Source organism: Plasmodium knowlesi (assembly GCF_000006355.2).
Source record: "Plasmodium knowlesi strain H genome assembly, chromosome: 3".
In the NCBI taxonomy this organism is placed as follows: domain Eukaryota; phylum Apicomplexa; class Aconoidasida; order Haemosporida; family Plasmodiidae; genus Plasmodium; species Plasmodium knowlesi.
The window spans coordinates 823,836-841,190 of NC_011904.2; the positions used below are offsets into that span (position 1 = coordinate 823,836).

General features: G+C 42.5%; 7 protein-coding genes across 7 annotated transcripts; 4 read left to right on the top strand and 3 right to left on the bottom strand.

The window, feature by feature from the left end:
* Positions 1 to 721: 721 nt before the first annotated feature.
* PKNH_0318100 (uncharacterized protein) lies at positions 722 to 1,096 on the top strand (the record flags this gene model as incomplete). The annotated part of the gene is made up of 2 exons (XM_002261110.1): positions 722 to 804; positions 940 to 1,096. 2 exons carry the CDS (start codon positions 722 to 724, stop codon positions 1,094 to 1,096), a joined length of 240 nt encoding a protein of 79 aa, XP_002261146.1.
* Positions 1,097 to 1,784: 688 nt separating this feature from the next.
* Positions 1,785 to 3,611, top strand: PKNH_0318200 (uncharacterized protein; the record flags this gene model as incomplete). The annotated part of the gene is made up of 1 exon (XM_002261111.2): positions 1,785 to 3,611. The coding sequence occupies one exon, from the start codon at positions 1,785 to 1,787 to the stop codon at positions 3,609 to 3,611; it is 1,827 nt and encodes a 608-aa protein (XP_002261147.2).
* A 526-nt stretch (positions 3,612 to 4,137) lies between these two features.
* On the bottom strand, positions 4,138 to 6,704 carry PKNH_0318300 (conserved protein, unknown function; the record flags this gene model as incomplete). The annotated part of the gene is made up of 11 exons (XM_039113836.1): positions 4,138 to 4,223; positions 4,447 to 4,537; positions 4,701 to 4,775; positions 4,899 to 4,979; positions 5,075 to 5,152; positions 5,274 to 5,391; positions 5,582 to 5,605; positions 5,880 to 6,048; positions 6,242 to 6,344; positions 6,487 to 6,535; positions 6,649 to 6,704. The coding sequence occupies 11 exons, from the start codon at positions 6,702 to 6,704 to the stop codon at positions 4,138 to 4,140; spliced, it is 930 nt and encodes a 309-aa protein (XP_038969448.1).
* Positions 6,705 to 7,741: 1,037 nt separating this feature from the next.
* On the bottom strand, positions 7,742 to 8,590 carry PKNH_0318400 (tRNAHis guanylyltransferase, putative; the record flags this gene model as incomplete). Its single annotated transcript, XM_002261113.1, has 1 exon — positions 7,742 to 8,590. The coding sequence occupies one exon, from the start codon at positions 8,588 to 8,590 to the stop codon at positions 7,742 to 7,744; it is 849 nt and encodes a 282-aa protein (XP_002261149.1).
* A 1,009-nt stretch (positions 8,591 to 9,599) lies between these two features.
* Positions 9,600 to 10,784, bottom strand: PKNH_0318500 (uncharacterized protein; the record flags this gene model as incomplete). The annotated part of the gene is made up of 1 exon (XM_002261114.1): positions 9,600 to 10,784. The coding sequence occupies one exon, from the start codon at positions 10,782 to 10,784 to the stop codon at positions 9,600 to 9,602; it is 1,185 nt and encodes a 394-aa protein (XP_002261150.1).
* Positions 10,785 to 11,827: 1,043 nt separating this feature from the next.
* Positions 11,828 to 13,490, top strand: PKNH_0318600 (uncharacterized protein; the record flags this gene model as incomplete). The annotated part of the gene is made up of 4 exons (XM_002261115.1): positions 11,828 to 12,164; positions 12,384 to 12,438; positions 12,594 to 12,656; positions 12,788 to 13,490. The coding sequence occupies 4 exons, from the start codon at positions 11,828 to 11,830 to the stop codon at positions 13,488 to 13,490; spliced, it is 1,158 nt and encodes a 385-aa protein (XP_002261151.1).
* Positions 13,491 to 15,621: 2,131 nt separating this feature from the next.
* On the top strand, positions 15,622 to 16,959 carry PKNH_0318700 (conserved protein, unknown function; the record flags this gene model as incomplete). Its single annotated transcript, XM_002261116.1, has 1 exon — positions 15,622 to 16,959. One exon carries the CDS (start codon positions 15,622 to 15,624, stop codon positions 16,957 to 16,959), a length of 1,338 nt encoding a protein of 445 aa, XP_002261152.1.
* Positions 16,960 to 17,355: the final 396 nt, after the last annotated feature.

Genomic DNA, 17,355 nt, shown 5'->3' on the forward strand with positions numbered 1-17,355 from the left:
GATCTTCCTCTTTTTTTTTTTTTTTTTTTTTTTTTTTTTTCTGCTTATTATTCGCCCTCTCTTTTTCTTTTCTATCCACGAATCCATTTTTTTTTTTTTTGTTTTTTTTTTTTTTTTTCTCATTTCCGTGGCGCCACCCCGAGTGCTCTCTGCATACGGTATATATATAATGGGGCCCCACTGCGCGCTGCAAAAAAAAAAAAAAAAAAAAAAAAAAAAAAAAAGAAAAAAATGAATTGATGGATGAAACAAAAACGCGAAAGAAGAAATATCAAAACGTTTTCTTTTTTTTTTCTTCTTTTTTTTTTCTTCTTTTTTTTTTTTTTTTTTTTTTTTTTGATGAATGGAAGTTAATCTGCGGAAGAGGCCCAGAGTCACCTTTTTAGCGAAGGAGCACATATCATCAAGTCAGTTTAACTGACCGAGTGTGAAAAGAGGCCCCACTTACAGTAGCACACGATTTAGCAGTGCAACTGAACTGAACAGACGGATCAAGTGGAAGAAGCATCGCCCTCATTAGGGAGCCTGGAAGGAGATCCATTAGACGGAGAGGAACACCCGACCAAACACCCGCGTGGGTCGCATTCCGCGGTCAGCCAGACCCCCCCCCCCCATTTTTACACTCACCCAGAAGGAGTACCATCAGCTTCCTAAGGGGCCTGAAATAACCTCCAAGCTACATATCCTCCAAAACGACACTTAAAGAAGAACCCAAGTCACCATGTCGAAGGCAGTATATGCGAAGATCTGGATGAGCACGAGGTTGTTCAACCTCCGAAGGAGATACGGGTGCATGCAAGTTTGGTAAGGCGAACACGAGTGCGAACTACTTCCCCCCTACCCACACACATACCCACCATACATTGAATGCATCACGAATGTGCTGACTGCACAACGATGCCTCCACTACATCTCGCCCTTTCCACGTTCCCCTCGCAGCGGGCGCTTGAGTCCCTGGTTGTGTGTCTGGTCCTTCTACTGCATCTCGCTTGTCTTTCCTGCACTGAGCAATGAAAACAAAAAACTACTAACCTTCGGAATTTGGAAAGAGAATGATGTTGGATATAATAAGTGCGCCCCCCCACCATACGAGTGAGGATGAAAAAAAAAAAAAAAAAAGGAGAAACTTGACGAGGCAGGGAGAAGAATGAGTGTGTATTCAGGGGAAGAGGAAGACTAAGCCAAAGCTGAAAATGAAAGGTTTGCTAACTTTGTTGAAGCCCACCTCCTGCTTGTTTAAGAGGAGTGACCAAAGGACCATAGCTGTTGTTCATTCCTACCCTAATGGGTTTCTTAAAAAAAAAAAAAAAAATACCTTCATTTTGTGATGAACAGAAGAGAGTGTAGTTTCTCCACATGTGTGTGAACCTGCACGACTCACTCCCGCGATACCCCTTTTATATAAAAACACATTAGTGATCCCAGTGAAATGCCTTTCCCTTTTTTTTTTTTTTTTCTGTTTCTGTTTCTATTTGTGTGTGTGTGTGTAAATGTTAATTGCGTTGGGCGAAGCGGTCTTAGTGAGAGCCCCTCCTCAAAATGTTGTGTCGCCCAAACGGTCTTTAGGTGCCAAATGGGACAACATACAAAGCAGGAAAAACTGTAGAACGCTAAATACGCAAACGATCTTTAAAAAAAAACAAAATAAAGATGAAAAAAAAAAAAAAAAATGGATAACGAAATCGCGTGGTGAGTTAACTACTGACCTGACCGCGTTGTGCAACGAATAGCCGTTTCCGTCCACGAAAAAAAAAAAAAAAAAAAAAAAAAAAAAAAAAAGAATAATGAAGAATAACACTATATACAATGTGTTTGTAACCTCCTCAGGACAAACTGCAATTGTCCAAAGAGATAATTGCTCCTTGTCATCATTTGATGAGTATCGACATCGTTATAGCTCCTTCGTCCCTCTTTTCGCCTGCCCAATGAAGTGCGCCATTTTGTTTGGGGCCCTTCTGTGTGTCATCGGGTGGGGAAATCCGTCGATTGCCGATACGATTGACGATACGATTGGCGATACGATTGGCGATACGATTGACGATACGATTGACGAAGTGGTTGGCGATGTCCCTGAGGACACGACTGGTGAGGCTCCAGGGGGGGAGCCCATCCTCCCGGGAGTGGACACTGAGGCGCTCGTGAACTTGGCGAACCCGAACGATCTGTACGATCTTCTGGTAGGGAAGGAAAAGGGAAGAGCTGAAGATGCAGATCTCGTGGATGAGAGCCCAAAGTTGAAGGGGAGGTGGAGAAATGCTCCGAAGGGGGGGAGTCAACTTGGCCAAGTGGACAAAGACACCTTCCTAACGTTGTACGAATCTGCACTCAGCCACTTCGATGTGGATGGCTATGGCGTCTTCATGCAAGAGGTAATTTCTCAGGGGAGGCGGAAGGACGAACAGATGGAAGGGAAGAGGTGGAGAAAAGGAACTCGGGAATCCCGCCCCCATTGTGACAGGGGGGTTAGAAGCGCAGTAATTAACCGTGTGGGGAGTGACGGGAGAAGGATACCCCGTGGTGTGACAAGGAGAGAAAAAAAAACAGAAACAGGACAAGCCACCACGAATAATGTTGAATACCCCGGAGGAGCGATTCGATCTGCTTACGGAAACAACTTAAGCAAATGGATGAAGGATTCTTTGGAAGATATAGAATCCCCTGCATCTATAAAAGAACCTGGATTAGCTAATATGTTAATACAGAGTCTAACCATGGTAAAGGGTTTAATCCAATCAGTAGCTAGCTCAGTAGTAGATATAGTACCTCCCTTAATACCACCCCCTGTCTGGATTAATAGACCTCTTCCTTGTCTACCGATGGTAACAGGAAAAAATTGCTTAGGTTCTATCCTCTATCCAATAACTTCTGCAGAATTTGTAATAGCTGACATCACGGATTCTATAATGAATGGAATCATCTCTAGTTTTCCTTCTAAGTATGCTTCGAAGGTCGGAAAAACATCAGATGCACAATATAGACTCTGTGCCATGGCTTACCTTGGAATGTACTGTGCATCTATCTTCCCTATTTGTTGGATGCCTATTGGATTGAAAGTAGCGGAAACCATGTCTGTCTGTTTACCTCAATGCTTAGCCACCCTTATCGCTTGTCCTGGTTTTTGGATTGATGATATTGAAGGACCTTGTAGTAATGCATCTGTACCTCCCTTCTGTTCATTCTCTGTTTTCGTTAACCAGAAAATCGTTCCTCCACAGTTGACTTCATATGATGATTCACATAGTTACCCAGACACTTGTCCGGAACACGATTATGAATATGACACACCGGAAGAATTGTATGAACATGAGGATGTACAGACGGAGAGTGTTTATACAAAGAAGAGGGATTCGTATTCAAATGCAACTCTCCCTGTGTACCCAGACTTGGTTACCAAGCTTTATCCTAATGGCCCCACTGCAGAAGAACTGGATTCCTGCAAATGTGTACAGATGAGTTCTCTGTGTAAGAGATACTTTGCCATACCTGTTCTGAGGAAAAGGCATCCCGTTTTTTACCCTTCGCATGAAGAACCGGTGAAGCTGTCTCCCCACCAGAGAAGGTGTTGCAGGGTGTGCAAACCAATTTGGCGGGTCCTCTTTCCAAGTCACTAGGATGTGATGTAACGCGGCATCATCCCCCTACCCTTTTTTTGATGTAACCACTTCCATCCGAAGTTAAAAGCAACTTGGAGCAACTCTACACATGTGTTTTAAAAAAAAAATTACTCCCACCAGGGAAAAATCTCAAATGAAAGTTCTGCCTAGAGAAATAACTCGAATGAGATGTAAAAAAAAAAAAAAAAAAAAAAAAAAAAGAAAAGTACGAAAAGGAGGTACACACACTCGTCCCTAGCAACGACATGGGTGTGAATCCCTACCAAAGAAACGTCCATAAAATGTAAAAAAAAAAAAAAAAAAAAAAAAAAAAAAAAAAAAAAAATTGGCCAAGGAATGGATATATATTTTTTCTTTTTTACAATTGAAATGGCAAATTAAAGAAATAAAAAGAGTTGATGAATGATGCACTGCTTCGATTTGCGTCTAGGGGGGAATTATAACCACAGTAGAGGTAGCGGTCGGTATGATAGAACGCTTGGCTGTGACCCTTCGCCACTTCCTCCCCCGTGGAACGCGTAAGTCAACAAAGGAATACTGAATGCTCCCTCTTCGTGGAGATGTACCCGATTCGTTTTCCGGATCTAAAAGGAGACGGTTCTCTGGCGCCTGCAGGGATATACATATATATATATATATATATATATATATATATATATATATATATATATATATATATATATATATATATATATATATATATATGTGTGTGTGTGTGTGTGTGTGTGTGTGGAGGGGTAGAGGCCAATGTTGGAGATTCAACTGTGGTGTAGCTGTAGAGGTATACACGGGATGGGGTCCACTATGATATGTCCACCTCGAATGTACTTACTGTTGAATGCAACAGAGGACTGCTTGTTTCTACAGGTGGTGTTTATGTGGAAGGGCCTCCTTGCCACGTGCTCAATGGGGGTGAGGTCAGCCTAGAGCAGGAGGAGAATGGGAAATGTTGGATATGTTCACACCTTGGGTTGGCTCAGCGATAAGTTTAGATGCCCACGGTTGAGTGAGCTAAGACAGGGATTATTTCAAACTAGACCTAGGGGGCCATTTTCTTCTCCATTTTTTTTTTTTTTTTTTTCTAACGTTTAAGTTATCCCGGCGAAGAGTGCAAGTGGGTTTCCTCTCGCTCCGTTGGAGATCCTTTGGGATACAGTTTATCTGGAGAAGGGCGAGAAAAATCAAGATGTGTGCGTCTGTGTGTTTTTGTGGGTGTGGACAGGAATTGGTCCACTCAGCGGTTTATCGGCGTGTCGAAGACGTGCATTGGAAAAATGACCTTACCTCCAACTTGGACTCGTGCGAACGAATCATCTTTCGGCTGGATCCCTGGATGGAGGTACTTTCCTTGGGGCACAGAGATTTCTGGGTAGCGGCGTTGTGAAGTAGACAGTTGTGTAGGGGATCGACACTAATTGTCTTGGTTGCCTTTTTTTCCGAGTTATTGAATTTGCACTCACCTCCAAGTGGGTGATGTAATGAGTCGGGCTCTTCTTATGGACGAAGGTGTCAGCGCTTTTATTAGGCACAAGACAAGTCTACAGGTGGGGGAGGGGGGGAAGAAGCGGACTGATAAGAGAGCAACATGATGGGAGAGTAACTTAAGGGGGAAAGTGCTTCATTACAGTGCCACCCCAGATGTGGTCTACCTCTGCATACCGATAAATTTCCTACGTGTCTGTAGTTTCTCTTCGGTGTTGGTAGAGGGTATCTAAGGACGTCGACTCCCCACCTGTAGGGGTTGTTGTTCAGGCTATAGTTGCTCGTCTTCTTCGAACTGCGGTTACCATTGTAGTGTGGTGTTTAACAGGTAGAGATAAAGGTGAGTGGAAAGGAGAACGGGTATAGAGAAGGAGAGAGGTTTACACAAGGTAGTCCCTCTTGCACACCCCAATGGAGGGGAAAAAAAAAAAAAAAAGGCTGAGTGATGTTCACACTTAACGCATCGCCTGCCATTTCTTGGGGACCTTTTTCTTTGGTCCACATCGCCACTGTGAGAGGGGACAAAAAAGGGCATGGGGAAGACGTGTCACCATCAGAGTAGCAACGAAGAATGTGGAAAATATGAACAGAAAAAAAAAAAAAAAAAAAAAAAAAAATAATAATAATAAATGAATAGCTAGCTGTATGAACCGTTCAGGTGAAAAAGAAAAAAAAAAAAAAAAAGGAAAAACTTGTCTCATTCAATAAGCTCCTTCTTTTAGAAGCTATAGAAGGAAAATGTTAACAACGATGAATCCCCTTCTTTTGCGTGAAGGTACCGACCTCGGTTTGGAGAATATGTTTCCACTTGCAACCTCCGGGTGAAACCTCCTTCCACTCCTTTTGTTCATTACATGAAATGGTTCCTGTTGCAATATCTTTTTGATCTCTCCAGGGGGAGGTGCAATTATTTTTTTATTTGTCCATTTATCGGTGGAGCCACTGCTCGAGTCTTCCGTTGAGGAGGGGTGGATCAAAAAAAAGAAAAAAAAAAAAAGGGGAAGTATCGTGAGAAGGCACTCAATACGTGGTGGGACACATGCTTAACTCAAATGGAGAAACCCCTCCGTTCACTCCAATCCATGCAGAGAGTGAGTTTCCTCAGTGGGTATGCCAACTTTCACAATGGCAAATGATTTTGTTACCTTTCCTTTCATCTCCAACCGCATCAAACATGGACGTCTTATTTCGATGGCTCACATTTCTAACGCTGCTTTTGTATGACCTTTCTGTTGTCTCGTAGTAGAGCTACCAAAGGAGAGGGGAAAAAAAAAAAAAAAAAAAAAAAAAAAATGATTGGATGGACCTCACTGTTTTGGGTAAGCTTCGTACACACTTGCACACACGCAGGTATAAGAGCTGAGTTGCCTTATGACTATGCGTTTCATACGGGGTAGTGCACAGGATCGTTCGGATGCGTGGGTTTCCCGGCGGGGGCGCTGCAAAGGGAGGGATTCACCAAATGGGTGGCACTCGGTCCCATTAGGGGGGCAAGGCTAATTCCCCTTGGGGTAATTTTCCAAGCTGTGCAATTGCCAGTAGACGGCTTTACCGTTTCAGTCTGGTTCGGCCATTCCTTTGGGCAACATGATCACTTGACGCGCTCATCTTATCCGACTGAGTTGGTAGGCACAACAAACGGAATGCAAAAGGGGGCGGTCGGAAATTGAGGGGCGCTTGCCCAGACAGGGTTATATCCGTCAGTAAGACTGAAGGTAGACCAGAAGAAAGTAGTACACCAATGAGTGGGCAAGTGGATACGTAGGCAGAAGATCAATTAAACATACGAATAGTTAAACAAATGGTTTTAAGAATAAAAAAAAAAAAAAAAAAAAAAAAAAGGACATCGCACGGGGGGAATACGGGCTTGTAATGTATGCCCGAGAGTGTGTACAATTAACATGCTCGCGCAGAGGGTGGAAAAAAAAAAGAAAAAAAAAAAAAGGGAAGTCTCACTACTAAGTTAAAGACAAGTTATTTCTCGTTGTGTGTCCCTCCGTGCATTATGTTGTTGTATACTTTGTAACATTTTTGCGGGCCTTTTTCTCCTGCGTTTTTTTTTATTTATTTATTATTTTTTTTTTTTTTTTTTTTCAGTAGCTGTGCAGTGTGTGCACGCTGCAGGGGAAAAAAAAAAAAAAAAAAAAAATGAAGAAGAGTTGTCCTCCAATGAGAAGACCCTACATATGACATTCGCACCCCCACAGGGTATCTATTCTAAAGCACAGGGAAAAGATAACTTCCTTTGGGAAGTAAAGCGTATGCGTAGGTGAACAGACCAAGGGGAGAGTATTCCACGGGGATGATGTATGTAGGTCACATTTGCACATACACAGGGTTGTTTATTTCTTTTTTTTTTTTTTTTTTTTTTTTTTTTGATAAAGTGGTTCGTACTCCACCAGAGGGGTTGTGTGCATGGAAGTATGTCAAATGCGGGTAGGAGTCCTTCAGGTCCATGTTAAGGTCCATTCTGGTGCCACACTGGTTTGGTACACACATCACCTGCTCTCCCTTTTGTTGAGCTGAATAATCCTTTCTACCATTTTGACAAAAAAAAAAGGAGCAGATCCAATTTACTCTTTGGGGTTAGAATGTGACTGAATGTAGCCCTGATTTGTAACACCGAACTCAGCTGTTGAGCCGCGTCACTTGGCAAATAAGAAATGGTACTTCTCCCAAAAAATGTCGCTAACGAGATTTTCATGCGAGAGAGTGAACTTCTCGAGTGCGTCACGCTGGCAGGGGATAGTGGCATCGCTTGGTATTTCCTCCGGGGGGGCCACTTTGTCACTTTCCATCTGTGTGATGTCCACCTGCTCAGCGACGTGGCCTCCTTTCAAGATTTGTTCAGTCCGCATCAAGATGGAACCGCGCCTAAAAATTTCAGGCAAGTCATTGTAATTTATTCCAAATTTAGAGAAAAGCAACTCATTCTTTTCCTTCTTCTGTGTTGTAATTAAGGTGTTGTAAGCCTGTTGATGAGAATAGCCATCCTTATTAATAAGGTTCCAGAAACACTCATTGTACTGAGTATTTATGTGACAATCGACTTGTCTCCAACGGAAATAATCTTTGGCTTCCCTTTCTGTTGGAAGCAAAACAATTCTCCCGTCGAAAGATGGTACGTACAGTAGCTCCTGCTCGGGAAAAAAAATTTTCCAGAGAAAAGGAAAGGATCCTGAAAAACAGGACACGACGTTGGTTAAAATTTTGTCATACCTCCTATTCCACACTTTTGTTTTTTTCCGAAAGAGGAAGCTGTACTCGTCTGAGTGTCCATATGCTAAATCAATTTCATCAAACTTTTCCATGACTTCCTTTGCACATGCATTCATTAGGTGCAGTCCTCTTATGTCATTGGGTTTTGTGTACCCGTGTGTCTTTGTGAATGCCTTGAAGTTTCCGCCGTCTATCCTCACCACAAAGTAGCAACACGGCAACACCCTCCTCTCCTCCTCCAGCTGCTTCACGTATGCGAATTTGCTGTTAGCCATGGGGTGCCCTTAGCGTAATCCGTCTACGCGGTGTAGGCCTCTTTCCCTGTGGGAACTGTGCACTTCCTCCTTTTTGCACACGGTTGCGCCTTTTTTTTTTTTTTTTTCTTTTTCACCTGAACGGTTCATACAGCTAGCTATTCATTTATTATTATTATTTTTTTTTTTTTTTTTTTTTTTCTGTTCATATATATTTTTCTTCCAGATGGGGGGCGCGCCAAACGGATCGCTTTGGTTTAAACTGGTGAGAAAAAAAATTACCCTGACCAACTACGCGATGTCGTTTCGTCACACATAGGGGAAGGGCGAGTACACTGTTCCGCTAAGAACAAATGAACACCAGTTAACGGTGGGGGAACTCTCCTCTGTTGTGTCCCCACCAATTTTTGGTATCACCACTGGTGCTGCAATTTTGTATGAACAGTTCAGGTAATATTAAACTTTCAAATGAGGGATTTGGCATTTTTTTCTTTTTAATGGCTGTTGGGGGAGCCAGTGAAGTGAAAAGAAGTGCACCCGATGCGATGCAATCCCGACTGGGAAAAAAAAAAAAAAAAAAAAAAAAAAAATACACTTCAACGTGCACGAAGTGAGCGAAGCAGGGCAACCCCGGCGAAAATGCCAGAAGGCATCTACCCCCACTTGCGCATATCAAGTTTTACATACCTATCACATGGTAAATCAGTTGTTTTCGAATAAATTGTGCCCAACGAACAGGTAATCGATGTGTTTGCCCACTAGAGGGGGGAAGCACCCCACCCCTCCCTTTTTCTCCCTGCACGGATTGTATTTACCGCGACGTAGAAGCCAAATGGAATGACTGCTCTGGACGTTGCGGCCGAGTTGGCGTGAAGACTCCTACTAGCGTTTACTTCTCCTGTTTATTCCCCAAGTTTACTCTTCTCAGTCTCACTACAGGGCACACTCTCCTTTGTTTCCTAAGCGTCGTGGTTACCCACATACGTTTTATCCTCCCAAGTGGACGGCAGGATTCACCCCATTGGCTAGGCTAAGTGGTGATTCCTTTCCCTCTCCCCCCCTTCGCACCGTCTCGGAGCTGTTCCAGTCTTTCCAAAAAAAACTTGTTCAGTCTTGCATACAGTAAAGGCTGATAATAATGACTAGATGAATGCTTCTCATGTGATATGGAGTTGATTAATCCATCCCAATGAAACAGATCCTTTTGCGCAAATGTGTTTTCCTTATTAACGACTACGTTGAATAAGTATTCGTTGTCGAAGGTGAAAGACATGTGTAAAATGTACTGCGAAATGATAGAATCCTGTAGGTACACCTTCTCTCCAAAAATACCAATGAAGGAGGAGAAACAGGATAAAATGTTCCCCATAAATTTAATTACTTCACTTCCGAACAAATTGCTGCATAATATTTTTGTAACTAACCTTCTTGAGTCAGCTGGATTTTTTATGTTCCACTTTTTTACCTGACCATGTTCAGGCGAAAAACGATTAAAAAGCATGTGCATGGTATTTGTGTAAAGAAAGGGGAAAGACAGTTTGACAATCTCTTCCTTTGCAACCCGCTCTGCATATTTTCTGAGTCGGGTGTTCATGCTTAACATTTTTATGAACAGGAGTAAGGCTTTCATTCTTCGTAGTCGTCCATCCAGCAACGCTTGTGTATGCTTCGTTTTCCCACTGGTGGCTAATGATTTGGGAGGAGGTGTCGTATTTTTCTTGTACATCCCCATTTTGTAACCATGCTGATAATTGTGGGATTTGTACGGAATGGCCCAACTTTTTTTTTTTGTGGCCAGTGGGAAGGGTGACAACGAGTCGGACGAGTTCTCCGTTGCGCTTGTCTCGTTTGCCACATTGAATAGACCCTTTGAGTGATAAAATGGAACCTTTCCCCTAAAGGTAACTCCTACCCTATCGCTGTATGCCAAAGAGGAATCCCTCGAGACGCACACATTTGAGTGCATATAATCTGCAATGAGGGAGGTACATAGGGACTCATTAAATTTTCCCATAAATAATACGATGGCTAAATCAAGGGCTGTCCTGTTACACTCATCTCTGACAAAGGGGGAGGTTCCTTTTTTCAGCTGATCAATGGCGGCTACTACATCGTTATTCACCAAGTGATTGTGGATGGAATTATTTCGTCCTCTGCAGATGCCTTCGAATTTGAGCAACTTCCTGTCGCACCAGGTTTTACCTTCCACGTCCATTGTGGGCAGGTTAACTAAAAAAAAAAAAGAACACTTTGGTGGATAAAGTCGCTACAATTTTGTAATCCTTCATGGAGGATACAAAAAGAAAAAAAAATTATAAACCTGAAGTGAGTACATAAGAAGGTAGGTAGACATATGTAGAATGTATGGAAAACACACACCTACGCTGTGGACATTTTTTCCCCAAAGGGGGGGGTGTTTAAACAGGTGCAAAGTTGAGCGGAATGGGAACTTCTCACTAAGGGTAAAGTAGATATATATCTCTATTTCCCCATGTTTTTTTTTTTTTCCCCCATTTTTTTTTTTTTTATCCCATTTTCACCTGACCTGTTCAGGTAAAATGTGTGCAAGAAGGAAAAGAGCTAGCAGAACAAACCTCGTGCAGGAAAAAAAAAAAAAGAAAAAAAAAGTCGAATTAGCGCGTCCAAAGGTGGATGGTTGTCTTTATTTTCCTTTTTCGCTTAAGTAAACAAGTAGAGCGGTTTAATTGTGCCTATACATTGACACTAATTTGGTTTTTCTTTTCTTTTTATGGAGGGACAATAATAAACGTGAGTGCATCGCTATCCGTATGTACACCGGAATGGGTGCTCGGCGCATAATGAACGAGTGGACTCTACAGTTGGAGTGAGACAGAAGAACCACAATTCTTGACACCTGCGCGAATGACAATGCGTTCGCTTGCTTGAGGACCAGTCTACCCACCACGCAAGGTCATTAAAAGTTGTGTGCTGAGCAGAAAGGTATTTTTTTTTTTTTTTTTTTTTTTCCTCACATTGTATCACCCGTGGAGATAGATCCATCAGCCAAAAAAACGATGTGTCTTTTCGAACGCCTTTACAAATCATAGGTAGTACACACAAATGAACGTCACCACGGAGCAAATCGTGACATGATAATCTGTGGTACACACTTTCCGCAGTGAGATATATGCACACAGGGATAGGTATAAATTGGGGCTATTGCTACGTATGTAAAAGCATAAAGGAGCACACCAATTTATTTACCTATTTGCCTACCCATGTGCACACACAGGCAGGATGGTGCGAATCGTACTTTTCCTCCTGGTAGCCTTCGTGGCTACCCTACGATCTACCAAGATCGAAAAATCACTCTTCAGTTACTTCAGCGAATTATCCTTTTCCGGGTCGTTTGACAATTTCTTCGAGACGTGTCTTAGGGTTCCAAACAGTCTATGCCTTGGAGGGACATCCACAGTCGTCACATCCAATAGTGTTCCCAAAGGGCTCATCGCCAAGTGGACCTTTGACGATATGTATGCCCTTGACTACAGCTGGAACAATAACCACATGCACAAGTTGGTGCGCGCAGCCCCCGGTTTTAATGGGCGGGGATACAGCGGGGCCTTCGTAGGAGGTACTCTGGAAGGATAGAACATAAATGAGTATCCACCACGTCCATATGCTTTACAACAAAAAAAAAAAAAAATGTCAGAACTGTGCGCTTATTTCGTTATGCATTTTTTTTTTCAACTATTCCAAATGGTGAAAACTGTCCTCTTATGTTATCCTTTTTTTTTTTTTTTTTTTTTTTTTTTTTGCTTGTTTTTCCTTTTCTCCACCTCCCATTCCGCAGATAACTCCGGTTTGGTTCACGCAGGCGACACGTTAAAAACGAAGCAGTTCACCATGTGTGTTAAGAGCAGAGAGACATACCTGTGGAGAGACCAGAGATATCACGCCCCCTTTTGGTGTCTTCGAGAATACATTTCTTTTGTCCTTACTTTCATGTGTTTATGTAACACACAAGCACACGTGTATATCTTTTCTACTTCCTTACACACAGAGTATTTTGGATATACCTACTCGAAAGACCAACGAATAACTTCCGCAATGTGCTTTCGCAGATGTAAGAGTTAACTTATCGTTGCTTCGTTTGAGGTGGCATGGTCATGATGGCTCCATAGCTAGTCCGCCCGCTTGGCCAAAGGAGCACACCTGCACGAACATCACACAGTGCTGAATTTTGCAACAACGCAGACACAAGGGGGAAGAAACAATCGCCGTGCTCCTCTACCCTCACGTGAATAAACTATCTGTGAGAGTACTTACGGACCAAAGTTCAAACGAAGGAATGTCTTCCATGGGGCAAATACCACTCAGGAGGTGGACAAACATAGCCATCAGTATGGACGATACGAAGGTGGAAATCTACATCAACGGGGTGTTGGACAACTCCGTACTGATCAAACAGTCAGTTAAAGATAAAGCTAACGGAAACGTTGACGCTAACGGTAACCGCAGTGGTAATGCTGACGATAGCATTGAAGGAAGAGGAGGAGACATAACCATTGGAAAAAACATGCACTACTCTAGCTTCAATGGGTACCTAGACGAATTGTATTTCTTTAACAGGAGCCTGAACAGGACAGAAATAAATTCTTTCGCTCTTACCAGTGTGACGGGGATACACGACCCCGAGTTCGTATATGTTGGAAGCTATGGGTGCGACTATGCCACATCGATGCGTGTTGATCTGTGCAAAGAGAACTACCACTTGTGTTCTTCCTTTCAGTTGTACAGTGGAGGGATTCATTACGCTAGGATTAATGGGATTTTGACTGCCACATCAAACTTGTGGTCGTCGGATGTATCAGAAAATTCAGTTGAGTCTGGGGAGAAGAGAATTGCTCTTTGTTGCAGGGGGGGCGCGGCGAATTCTCCAATGGGCTTGGTAAGATGAAACCGTGGGTCGGTGCAGGCATAGTAGAGAGGGAAAAAATGAACGATCACTTCGATGCGGAATTGCGTGCATGAGCTGAATTATTCCCCCGATTGACTCCTCTTCTTCTCCCATAAATGGGGAGAGTAACAAGTGAATGATTTATCAAGACCGAAAGGGAAAAGCGGTGGCGGAGATGTGTCTAACCCTGTTCTCCCCTTCAGGAGTATTGAATTGGGTAGTGCGAATGTGTGAGCAGCCGTATGCTCATTTTTTTTTTTTTTTTTTTTTTTTTTGAGAGAGAAAATATTGGCAACTTCCTTTCGCCGTTTATTTCGCCACCTGTTCGTCCTACATCCATCATAGCGCGACATGTGACGCGGGAAATGGGGTTACGCAAAAGCCTGCCATTTAACGACGACCCTTATTTGGAAAGCAAAAAACGAAATATTGGAAAGTGTAGGAATGGAAATAGCTAGCTGGTTAAAGAAGCTATTTATACCTGATTTGTTCATAAATTGTAAGGAAAAAAAAAAAAAAAAAAAAAAAAAAAATCTCTAAAGGCGCAGCAACATGAATAGCTAGCTGCCTGTGTGCACAACGTTCACCTGATTTGTTCATAAAAAAAAAGGAAAAACATCACCACAAAGGGGGGTTAACACGAGAAACTTCGTTTTGATTAACGGAGGGCAATTTTCCTTTACGTTGAGGACGGATTGAGCAAATCAGGAAAATCGCGGAGGAGAAAGGAATCCGTTGGATTTTCCCGATTTGCTGAATCAGTGAGAAAAGCACATTTCTTCACGATAGTGGCACAAGGCGCAAAGGTTAGACAGTTGGAAATGTCTTTTTTTTTTTTTTTTTTTTTTTTTTGCGAGCGAGGAGGGGGTTCCTCCGTTGTTGTGGGAGAACAGTTAAATGAGGGAAATGGCGAGGAGTGAAATAACACAAAATGAAATGACATTCAGCGGAAAAACACAAAATGCAGGGAAGTACCAATGCGGAGATGGAGGGGAAGGGCGTACAAAAATGTATATGTGTGTGTGTTCCTTGGTGAACATGCAATAAAGAGGAAGCTCCTCTTAAAGCCAGGAATGATATTTGAGTGTGCATGTGGAGATACATTCCGGAAACTCCTCTCGAAAGGCGCTGTTGTTGTTCTTGTTGTTCTTCTTGTTGTTGTTCCTATTGGTATTTCATCCCATTTCTGTTTCACTGGGGGAGGGAAATTTCTCAGGACACACAGAAATGGGGAAAGGGAAGTTCGATTAAAAGGTTGACAACCCTCCTTTACAGCTTTTTCCTTTTTTTTTTTTTTTTTTTTTTTTTTTTTTGCAAATAGCGCAGATTGGGAGACATTATTTGAACGGCTACACATGTGCAGACCTTTGGCTCACAGAATTGTTTGCATGTTTGCTCACCGCGCGTTTGGGTTTTTGTCTGTTGAGCCCAAGTTGTTGTTTCCCTCATGCGCGGAGACACCATCATTGCTTTCGCCAGACTGACATATCCCTCCCCCTGTTTCCAACGAGCGGTCGCACACAAATGGGGGCATGTGAGAGGCTTTCGCAAAATTCAGAAAAAAAAAAAAAAAAAAAAAAAAAAAAAGGAAAAAGGTAAAGTGATAGAGCAAAAATGGTCTAGCAAAACAGTTGCAAAGTTACAACAAAATGATGTAGCAAACTGTTACATGGAAGCATTTGCCATAAAACAACAACACGCATTGTTCAATTAAAAACCCATCGAACGTAAAAATTTTTAACTTGAGACAAACAATTTCTTTTCCAAAAAAGGGAGGACACAAATATAAATATATATATATATATATATACATATACATATATACATATGTATTTATGTTTGTTTTTTTTTTTTTTTTTAATTTTTCGAACTGGTCCACATTGGTAACACTTTCAAGACAAGTCTTTTATTTTTTTTATTTTATTTTATTTTTTTCTGAATTTTGTTGATGTTCTTCTTGAGAAAACAATTTTCCTACAAGATTTTCGTTTTCTGGCTAACTCCATCGTCTGCGTGCGGGCAGGGCTTGCGTCGCCACTGAAAACGCGGCTGGAAAGCGTAGTAGTGTCACCATCCCAGGGGGTGAGTCTGAGGAAACCATCCAAAGGATCTCTACCTCGAAAGGAACACCATGGTGCATGCGGAAAGGGACTCAGGCAAAACGGAAAAGCATAAGGGGGAGGTCCACGGAGTGAAACACTCAGATACCTCTACTACAGACAACACTGTTGGAGGGGATTTACCAAACAAGAACTGCAGCTCGGCAGACCACATAAACTTCAAAGGAGAAAATAACGAATTTTCTGGACTAGCCAAAGCGAGTAAATCTTCTTCCATGGATGTGGGACTGGGTTCTGCAGCTTCCGATGAGCCCTCCACCGGTTCCAAGGGGGGAAAGGAAAATGGAAATCCAACAAGAAATACCAACCTGGACTCCCATGGAAGCTCCTCCTCTTTGTCGAAGAAGAATAGCAAGACATTTAGTGTAGGTCATCGAGAAAAGGAAGGATCTAGCGATATGAAAAAAAAAATGAAAGTAGAGGATGAAGTTGTGAAGGGGAAAGCAGAAAGACATAAATGTGTTGAATCGAACGGAGGAGAGGAGGGATCCCACGGAAAGGGATATCATAGAAGAGACGAGCGAGGCGACGACGCACATGTAGAGGAGGTAACAAATCATGACAAAGGAAAGGTACCGAAGAAAATAAAGAACGTAAATGAATATCTCTTAGAAAGAAGAAGCAGCCAAAAAATCACCGTCTTTGTGGGGGAAAAAATGCAGAAGGTGAAGGCCGATTTTAAGTACGGCGAGGATGCACATTCTAATGTGAGCTGTAGAGCAGATGGGAATGACATGAATGGAGGTGGTAATGTGGAAGTTTGCAAAGACGGAGAAGGAAATAATGAACATAACAGGGTGATAGAGAAGAAACAGAAACAAACGGTTTTCACTGCACAGTTGTGTAAGCGAAGTAACGCGGATGCAAGGGCGTGTGAGGAACTTATAAAGGAGAAGCCAGAGAAAACCGTTTTTGAGGCACAGCTGTGCCAGAGAAGTAATGCAGATGCGCGGGCCTGTGAGGAGCTATGCAAAAAGCAAGAGAAAACGATCTTCGAGTCGCAGTTGTGCGAACGGAGCAATGCTGATGCGAGGGCTGGTGAGGATCTAGCCAAGAAAAATCCAGAACAAACCATATTCGAAGCACAACTATGTAAACGAAGCAACGCGGATGCCAGAGCAGGTGAGGAGTTAGCCAAGAAACAAGAGAAAACGGTCTTCGAATCACAGGCCAGCCTTACGAGCAAAGCCGACGCCAGGGCCTGTGATCGCTTGGAAGATAAGCTGAGCGGAGAGAGCGTGGTGTATGAGTCGCAGAAGTGTGTAAAGAGCGTTGCAGATTTTAAGGCGTCAGATAAGATAAAGGAGGTGATGAAGCGAAACATGGCAGATGAGTGTCACACGTTGTGAGAGGAAGTCACCCATTGTCAGAGGGCGGTTACCCGTTGTGAATGAAGTTCTATTTCCCCATCATTTTTACCCCCCCGTCCAATATTTATGTGCATGTCCTTTTTTATTTTATATTTTTTTGTTAAAACTGTTTTTTTAATGCCCCCTTCCTGTAACTCTTACTTTTGCTTAATTATCATTGTAGATGTTTTGGTTTGGCCGCAGTGAATCTGGCATGAAACCGTTGTGTAGTTGTGGTTTCCATTCCCCACAGCGGCAAAACATGCAAAGGTGTGGATAGGTGAAAAAAAAAAAAAAAAAAAAAAAAAAAAAAAAAAAATTGGATCGGCTACCCATGTGGGGCAGACCGGAGGAGTATATAATATATCCATACTGGCATCAGGCATATTCGCACAC